The sequence below is a fragment of the Crocodylus siamensis genome, chromosome 6, assembly GCF_052110815.1.
Source record: "Crocodylus siamensis isolate JL-2025a chromosome 6, ASM5211081v1, whole genome shotgun sequence".
NCBI classification, from domain to species: domain Eukaryota; kingdom Metazoa; phylum Chordata; order Crocodylia; family Crocodylidae; genus Crocodylus; species Crocodylus siamensis.
Window position 1 is genome coordinate 48,277,216 of NC_143400.1, and position 9,916 is coordinate 48,287,131.

General features: G+C 46.6%; 1 protein-coding gene across 1 annotated transcript; it reads left to right on the forward strand.

The window, feature by feature from the left end:
- Positions 1 to 600: 600 nt before the first annotated feature.
- LOC149862730 (olfactory receptor OR9H1-like) lies at positions 601 to 1,551 on the forward strand. The gene has a single exon (XM_090052770.1). It carries the CDS (start codon positions 601 to 603, stop codon positions 1,549 to 1,551), a length of 951 nt encoding a protein of 316 aa, XP_089908896.1.
- Positions 1,552 to 9,916: the final 8,365 nt, after the last annotated feature.

Sequence of the window (9,916 nt, forward strand, 5' to 3'; positions counted from 1 at the left end):
TTCACTAATACTGAGTTGAGATTCCATGGATGTAACTATAGGATGCAGCCAATTCAGTGTTTGGCTACAGTATGTGTGCCATGGTTCCTAAGCTGCCATCTGGTGAATGGGTGGATTCATTCTTTTGAGTATTTCTGAGTGTTTGTTTATCCTGCCATACATAGATAGAAATATGCTCTAGTTCATATAAAGATATAGGGTTTGGACCTTGAATTCAGATGTTGCACACAGTTTAAGATATACTCATGTACAGTCTCACAGCCTCATACCACCAAACCTAAAAAGTCTGAATAACACTTCATTCCAAAAGGATACCTGTGAATGACAGGACACACTGGAAGATTGTGCTAATGTTATCCCAATCTCACTTTTACCAATTTTTAATATATGGAGAAATTATATGTAGAAATAGCTTCCTTCTAGAAAACTCAGAATTTCAACAGACTTGCTGTAGATTCATTAAGCTGAGGATTAAGTAACTTTTGAAGGGCTCTGTCACAATCAGCCCCAAAGGGATGTTAAACATTCTTCAATCTGTTTAGCTACTTTACTTGCCCCTTTATCCTTATCCTTTATTTCCCAATACAGGAGATATGAGCTATGAAGTCTACAGGAGAGGAGAACCACACAGCCGTGACAGAATTCATCCTGCTGGGATTCAGGAAAGGACCTGAGACTCAGGTGCTGCCTTTTGTGTTGTTCCTTGTGATTTACATAACTACTGTTCTAGGAAACACTATCATGGTTCTTATCATTCGAATCGACCCTCACCTTCACACCCCCATGTATTTCTTCCTCATGAACCTGTCACTCCTAGACCTCTGCTACTCCTCAACCATTGCCCCCAAAGCCATGGCCACCTTCCTACAAGGCAGCAAAACCATTTCCTTCAATGGATGTGCTGCACAGTTGTTCTTTTTTTCTCTCTTTGGCAGCACAGAAACATTCATCCTGGCAGCAATGGCATATGATCGATACATAGCCATCTGCAACCCACTCCTCTATCCTGTCACCATGTCCAAAAGGGTCTGCGTTCAGCTCATTGTGGGCTCCTATATAGGTGGCAGCACAAATTCTCTAGTGCAAACCAGCTTCACTTTTGCACTCAGTTACTGTGGGCCTAAAGAGATCAACCATTTCTTCTGTGACGTTCCCCCCTTGCTAAACCTGTCCTGCACCTCAGATATGCACATCAATGAACTGGTGCTGTTTGTTTTGTGTGGCCTCATAATAGTGAGCACATCAGGAATCATCCTCATCTCCTATGCTTACATCACCTATGCCATTCTCAGGATTCGCTCAACCAAGGGCAGGCTCAAGACCTTATCCACCTGCTCCTCCCACATGGTAGCTGTGGCTTTATTTTTTGGGACTCTTTCCTTTATGTATACCCAACCAGGTTTTCGGTCTTCTCCACGTCTGAATAAGGTGGTGTCTATGTTCTATACTCTTGTCATCCCCATGTTGAATCCCTTCATCTACAGCTTCAGGAACAAGGATGTCAAAGATGCTTTCAGGAGAATCATAGGTAGGATAATGACTTTTAAATAAGCCTCTTCTGTGTATACAGAGCTAAACTACAGTTTAAAAAAATCAACAACAACTGAGAAATAATTAATAAATAGTTTCATGCATCTGTGAATCTCTGTACGTAATTTTCATTTGCGACCATCTCTCCCTCTGTATTCATATCTAACTATGTTTTTAGGTCTCTCCTAAAATTACCATTTGTCACTCTGAGAATGAATATTTAAATACATTAAGTCAATTTCTAATTCTATTACCTAAGCACAACTGAATTCAGCACAAGATAATGCTGATGTAGATTCTGAATCCATATGTATTTCCCTTTCCAAGCTTGTGTGTGCTTGTGTGCATGTTTTTATTTGCACTCTGATTCGCTGACAAACAGCCAATCACAGTGCAAAGAAGGGTTCTGACAGCAGGCAGCCCCCTGCCATGATGGTGGGGACACAGGGGACAGAGTGGAGGGGCAAGGCCAGCACCAGTAATGCTGGGGGATGGGAATGGACCAAAGCCCAATGCAGGAAGGGGGCAACTGGGCCTGGGCCCAACATGGGTGGGGGAGAGGATCCACACCCAACACAGGGGGGGAGGAGTGGGCCTGAGTGGGGTGAGAAGCTGGCCTGCTGTGGCAGGGGTGGGGGAAACAGCAGCTGGGGGAGGAAAGGACCAGGCTGCCTCCCCACCTTGGGGTCAGACCCATTCCTTCCCCACCCCCTCCCCCATGTCAGCCCTGAACCCACTCCTCCTGTTCCCAAGTTGGCCCAACATGGGGCAGGGGGGGAGAGGAGCAGCTGCTCTGTGGCATCAGCAGTGACAGTGTGGCCAGGGGAGGACTGGGCCCAGGCCCAGTTCAGGGGGTTTGGAGTGAGCCCAAGCTGAGGAAAAGCCGGCCTGATGGGCAATTGCCTAGTTAGAGGGATATGAGTCAACATTGTGCCCTTGTTGCCAAGGTAACGAATATCCTACTGGGCACCATTAGTAGGAGTGTTGCTAACAGATAAAGGAAAGTAATTATTACCCTTTCCTCTGCATGGTGAGTCCAGATCTGGAGTACCGTGTTTGGTTTTGGGCCTCCCATCACTGAAAGAAGGTAGACAAGTTGTAAAGAGTACAGCAGAAGGCAATGAAAATGATTCAGGGGCTCAGGCACATAATTTCTGATGAGTGGCTCAGGGAACAGAGCTTATTTAGTACGCAGAAGAGAAGACTGGGGGGCGGGGGGGTGTTCATAGCAGCTTTCAACTCCCTGCAGGGCAGTTCCAAAGAGGATGGAGCTCGACTGTTCTCAGTGGTGGCAGATGACAGAACAAGGAGCAACTGTTTCAAGTTGCAGCAAGGGAAGCTTAGGTTGGATATTAGGAAAAACTCTCTCGCTAGGAAGCACTGGTGAAACACTGCTTTGGGTTACCTAGAGAGAAGGTGGAATCTCCATCCATGGTGGTTTTTAAGGCTCAGCTTGACAAAGCCCTGACTGGAAGGATCTAGTTGGGATGGTCCTGCTTTGGGCTAGATGACTGCTGCAGGTCCCATCCAACCCTAATCTTCTGTGAGTCTATCAAACTCAAAGGGTCAATGGTTAAATGTCCAGTTGTCAGTCAGTATCACATGGAGAGTCCAAGGGGTTGTTGGGCTGGTTTTGTTTAATATCTTCATCGAAAACACGGAAGATGGAATGTATTGTACCCTCAGCAAGTACACGAAAAGCATTCGGCTGTGGGGAGTAGTAGTTACAGTGGAGGGTAGAGTTTGGATTCAGAGAAACCTTGACAGATTGGACCAAATATCACCTCATGAGGTTCAATAAGAGCAAGTGCTAACTCCTGTACTTGGGACAAAACAATCCTATGCTACAGCCTGACTGCCTAACTAGCAGCTCCTCAGAAATTTGTAGCGAAACCCCCAGTTTTGGGTTTTTTTATTGCATTCCCTCCCCTTGCCCACCATTTCTGACTTTTTTTCTCCCTCTCTATTCCCTATAGATAAGCATAAGTGAGCTAAGACATAGGATAAGCTTCAGCTTTTTATTTTGGTAGCAAAAATATTGCTATTTGCTTTGTTTTTTCTCCTTCTTTATATTGGATAATTATTATGTTTATATTGATTTTTACTGTTCTGTGTTACTGTTTTACTGATACTATATGATTTAGGCCTACACATGTAAGTTAGCATAAGTCATGTCAAGTTTCCATTTTGTTTGTTAAGTCTGCATCTTGTCCCCATGCTCTGTTGTGTAACCTATGACTTATACTACCCCTCCTATGTAACTTGGTTCCTGAATGAATGGGGATGAATGAGGGTACTTGACGACAAGGGCAGTAGGTCTAAAAATAGCTCCCTCTGAGTGACTGAACCATCAAAACCAATACCTGGACCAATGACCCAGCCATTGGAACCACCCTCAGCATTCAAGAAACAAAAGATGAGGCAACCCACCATTGTACCAAGGCTGCACATGCTCAGTAAGAACACCTGGAGCCCTCTGGAACAGGGCTGACCTTGCCTGGATAGGCCCTCCCCATAGGAGATCGGAGGTAGTCTGCCCCATAAAAAGGGGTAGTGAAGACTGGCTCCTTGGGATGCCCTCTCCATCTGGACCAGCACCATGCCACACCACCTATCCACCCAGAGGCCCTGCCGGCGACCCCTGTCTGGACAACACCTGCTGGACAAAGACCCCTTTCCAGCCTGGATAGGTAGTTATCACCCCCCACCCTCTCTTCAACCAATGACTTGGACTCTGTTTCTGTTCCCTACCTGGACTCCAAGCCTTCCACTGAGACTCTCTCATGCTAACAGTGTCTGCATCTCTGCGTCTCTCAACAACTTCATGGGGCTGTGTAGTGTGTTGTCTGTTATATAAACCTGTTATTTTGAAACTCCAAGTTGGGCTTGTCTGTTTTCTGACTGTTTTCTCCTTTCTACCACCTATTTACACCATCCCCCCCCACAAACTCCCAGCTTACTGGTTCAGTTTCCAACCTCAAGTTCCTAGGTTTCTGCCTCTCTCTCTTTCCTGGCTTTCTCCTCCTTGCCAACAAGATTTTTCCCTTGCACCACTGATGTTAGGTAACCCAGGGCTTCTTGACCTTAAGTAATCCCAAGCCTCAAATCCTCAGCCCAGTTCCTCTCTAGTTTCTTGATTCTAATCCCAGTTCCAGCAACTTTTACTCCTTACACTTTCTCTCTCACCTTAACCTTCCCTCAGATATCCCAAGTACCCCAAACACACACATACATACCATACCATCCAAGTTAGGAACTCACCTGTGTGTATGTGTAGGTGGGTAGTATGTGTGTGCACTGGTGAATATACACATATATATCATGCACATGATGATGTGTGTGTATATACGAATTAGTGATCCATGTGTGGGTATTGACAACTTCTTGTCATCTAATTTTTGGTGTTTAGTGTGTATGTGCTTGAATTGGTAATAGGTATGCATGTGCCGAGACTAGTTTGGATGTGTATGTGCCTGAGTTAGTAGTGTGTGTATGCACCCAATTGATTTATGTGTTTATATATGTGCAATTGTGTCACACCCTCCTGTCTAATAACACAATATTGAGATTCTGAGAGTTGGCCTGACCCTACAGGGCAACAGAAGGACCTGGGGGCTATAGTGAACAATAGGATAAATATGAGCCAACAGTGTGCCCTTCTTGTGAAAAAGGATAATGACAGACTGGGCTTCTTTTGTAGGAGTGTTCCCAGGAGATCAAGGGAAGTAATTCTTCCCCACTATTTTGTGCTGGTGAGGCCACACCCAGAGTACTGTGTCCAGTTTGAGGCCCCACAACACACAAAGGAAGTGGCAAAATTGGAAAGAGTCCAGTACAAGGCAATTAAAATGGTTAGGGGGTTTGAACACATGACTTTTGAGGAGAGGCTGGTAAAGCTGCATTTATTTAGTCTGGAGAAGAGAAGAATGGGGAGGGATTAAATAGCAGCCAACAACTATGTGAAGGGTGGTACCAAAGAGCATGGAACTACACTGTTCTCAGTGATGGTGGATGAGAACAAGGAGCAAAGGTCTCAGGTTGCAACAAGGGAAATTTAAGTTGGATATGAAGAGAAACTCTCTCAGTAGGAGGGTAGTAAAGCACTGAAATGGGTCCCCTACAGGGGTGGTAGAACCTCTATCCTTGGAGATTAAGACCTGGGCAGAAAGGTCCTTGGGTAGCATAAGCTAGTTGGGGATGGCCCTGCTTTGAGCAGGGGGTTGGACTAGATGTGACTTCTTCAGGCCCCTTCCAACTCTAATTTCTGATTCCATGATTCTATCAGCATCATATGCAACATGCAAACAGAAGGTGACCATTCATAAACAACCTCCTACTACCTTCATTTAGCAGTGTTCTGTGATTTAGTAATAAATTTCTTCATTTACACGTTTTACACTTGACTCAACATGGTTTTTTACATTAATGCAGTAAGTCAATAACCTACATTTGGTAGTAAACTTACTACCACTCAGCCTCCTAATGGCTACTGAAGGGCTGGGGAAGGGACAAGGTTCCCACATGCACCGCTTCAGTGTGGCGCAGCCCGGCCAAGGGGCGGCACTGGCTGCAGCTGCTGAGTAACCCCTCCCACCCACCCCAAGGAGCCGGTGCCCACCCAGGCAACTGCAGCCGGTGCCGCAGGCTCAGGGCAGGCACAGGATGGAGACTTCATGTAAGAACTTTGCCGCCGGGTGGTAGAGGAGCAGCTCTGCTCGTGGGCCTGAGACACACCAGTCGCTCGCAGGGAGGATGCGTGTCTGGGAGTGCCCATGCTCCTGCCTCCGCCTCCCCGCCCCGAAAGGAGCCCATGCCCTGTGCTGCTGGAGCAGCCCCGTGTGGGAAGCCAAGCAGCGGCTTCTGGCACTGCCAGCCGGCACCTGCCTCCCCCCCCGCCCACTTCAAGCTAACCCTGCTGCCCTGCCCTGCCCTGCCCTGTCCCACAGCAAGGCGGCGCCTGCTCCCCCGGCCAGTGTCCCCCAGGTGCTGCAGCTCTCCACTCCCAGCTGCCCATACGCGAGGCCCCAAGTCCCTAGGGGGCCGCTTCTCATGTGCTGCTGGGGGTGGGAGGCAGCATGGGCACACGCGGCCACTGGGGCAGCAAGGTGGGAAGCAGTGAAGTGGAGGGCGCCTTTCCCACACATCCCAGGGATGCTGTGGCCGGGAGGACAAGAAGGAGCCTGGACTGGGCCTCCTGCGCCTGGCAGCAGCTCTCCCCATCCCACCCCCGGCTGCAGTTGTGGCCATGCCCAGCTCAGCCACAAGTCTCTCTCGTAGCCTCTCAGGTGCACTGAGGAGCCCCTGCTCCCTCCCCTACCCCTTGCAAGGCAGAGAGCAGCAGAGGCTGCAAAGCGCCACACAGGTGTCTCTCGCTGAGACACTTCCCCCCACCTTTAGTTAGTTTCCACTCTGGCTTATAGCTTTTCCAATTTGATCTCTCAATTTGCATTATGCTTCTTTCATTATGCAACAGTTTATTTTAGTTAAGTGTTTGATATTGTTTCATTGTTGCTTTTATATTGTATTTATGTTGGATTTTAAACCACATTTCCAGACGCATTTCATTGTCACTTCCTGCAACTTCATTGGTGTCAAAGGTCACATGACATCACTTCCTGATGTGATACTGCTTCCTGTGAGGTCTTCGAATATGGCTCCCTGGCCCACTGGGTGATAAAAAGTTCATGATCAGGTCCCACATTCAAAAAGATTGGACACCCCAATCTAGTTCAATGAAAAAATGGATTTGAACACAAAAACATTCATATTACATCCCCATATTTCAGCCTCTCAGTTTAAGATATATGCATGTCTAAATGGGAAAGCACACTCCACTCCTCTGTAAGGCTAAATAACACTTCCTTTCAAAAGGAGATGAGAATGACAAGAGATGCTAGAAAGTTGTGCCAATATTAGCCCAAAAGCACTTCTGCCAGTTGTTATTATATGGACTAATGATATGGAGAAATAGCTTCATTGTGGAAAATTCAGAATTCCTACGAAATTGCTCTAGATTTATTCCATCTGTCTAAGTTTCTAAGGGCTTGATCAAAATGTCCTTTCATTTCTTGCACCTTATCTCACTGAGAATCAGCCCCAAAGGGACTTTAAGCATTCTGCCATCTATCTTACCACTTTGCTTTCTCTTATCCTTGTTCTATTTTTTCCCCAGAGGACAGAGAGAAGCGAAACAGTCTATGCGAGAGAAAAACAACACAGCCATACCAGAATTCATTCTGCTTGATTCTGGTCCTGGGACTCAGGTGCTGCCCTGTATGGTGTTTGTGATTTACATGGCCAACATGCTAGGGAACACTATCATGGTTCTCATCATTCAAATCAACACTTGTCTTCACACCCCCATGTATTTCTTCCTCATGAACCTGTCCCTTTCTGATTTCTGCTACTCCTCAACCATTGCCCCCAAAGCCATGGCCACCTTCCTACAAGGCAGCAAAACCATTTCCTACAATGGATGTGCTGCTCAGTTTTTCTTGCTTACTCTCTTTGTCACAATAAAAACATTCATCCTGGCTGCAATTGCATATGATCAATACATAACCATCTGCAACCCACTCCTCTATCCAGCCATCATGTCCAAAATGGTCTGTGTTCAGGTCATCGTGGGCTCCTATATTTGTGATGGCACCAACTGTATAGTGCAAACCAGATTCACCTTGGCACTCAGCTGCTGTGGACCTAAAGAGATCAGTCATTTATTCTGTGATGTTCTTCCTTTGCTAAATCTGTCCTGTACCACTCATATGCACATCAATAAACTGGTAATGCTTGTTTCATCTGGCCTCATCATAGTGAACACCTTTGGAATCATACTTGTATCCTATTCCTACATCCCCTATGCCATTCTCAGGATTCATTTGGCCAAGGGCAGGCTCAAGACCTTATCCACCTGCTCCTCCCACATGATGGTTATTGCCTCATCCCCACTACCACATTGCAGATGAGAAGGATTTGATGTGATGCCACGCCGAAGTGGTGCCAACACTTCCAGTGGGAATGGGAAGAGGACCAGTTCAGGGCTGCCATGGAAGACCAAGGAGAGCTACAGCAGAATGAGGGGCAGAACCAATGCCACCACCCCCAGAAAACACTGCAGATGGTGACACCTTTAGAGAAATGAATGGCAGTGTAGGAAAAAAGTCCATACCTAATACATCAGAGAATAGCCAAGGACATAGTCCATGGAAGTTCGGGGCAAACAAGAGAAAGTAATAAAGACAGTGGTGGAAATGTTCCACCTGTCTCTCTCAGAAGATATCCTGATTGTTATCATAAGAGACACAAACAGAGGACGCACAAAGAAGATTTAGGGAGTGGAATGATAGCCATCCTGAAAATAGGAAGGAGTGGGAAAAGCTGGGTGAAACAGACCTGAAAGCCTGCAATGGCCTCCTACTGCCAAGTGGCCTATACCACAGTGGTCACGAGGCACTGGAGGAGTTGTGGGAGCAACACACTGGGCATCCTTGCTTCCGTGCCACCATGAGTTTAAAACAATTCCATCAAATTACCTGAGATTTGACAACAAACTGACGTGTGAGGAAAGAAGAACTGTGGACAAGTCTGATGCCTTCACAGATATTTAGACACAATTTGTGGAGCAGCTCAGGAAAGGTGTATTCCTGGAATATGCCATAACGGGTGATGCGCGGCTCACTGCATTCAGGAGTCGCTGTCCCTTCAGACAGTATATGGCCAACAAGCCTGCCAAATATGGCTTGAAAAATTTGGTGGTGCTGTGATGCAGCAACCTCATTCCCCCTGTCTGGAGACTTCTACCTGGGCAAGCAACCAGAGGCTCCACACCGAGGTAATCTTGGCACCCAGGTCATTGAAAAATGGGATCATCCCTGGTACAAGATGAGAAGGAATATTGTGGATAACAATTTCTTCACAAGTACTGTCCTGTCAGAAAGACTGCTACAACAGGACTTGACCTATGTGGGTACACTTTGGAAAAACAAAGCTAATATCCCCAACAAAATGCAGGCAAGTCCAAAAAAGGAAACTTTTTCCTCCATTTTTGCTTTTGATGGGGAACTCACCCTAGTTTTCTATGTTCAAAAAAAGTCCAAAGTTGTATTGTTGCTGTCAAGCATGCACATGACCCGTCAGCAGGTGGAGAGCAAAGAAAGCCAGGCATCATCTATGACTACAATAAAAACAAGGGTGGGGTAGATAGCCTTGACCAGTATGCTTAGGGGCAACCAACATGGATTCATTAGAGGCAGCTCCTGTCAGACCAACTGGTGGCCTTCTTTTGTGACCGGGTCACAAAATCCTTAGATGCAGGGGTAGCAGTGGACGCAGCCTTTCTGAACTTTAGGAAAGCCTTCGACACTGTCCCTCACCCCATTCTCATTAA

Excerpts from the sequence above, each read along its gene's own strand:
- LOC149862730 (XM_090052770.1), top strand. The coding sequence starts at position 601 with ATGAAGTCTACAGGAGAGGAGAACCACACAGCCGTGACAGAATTCATC.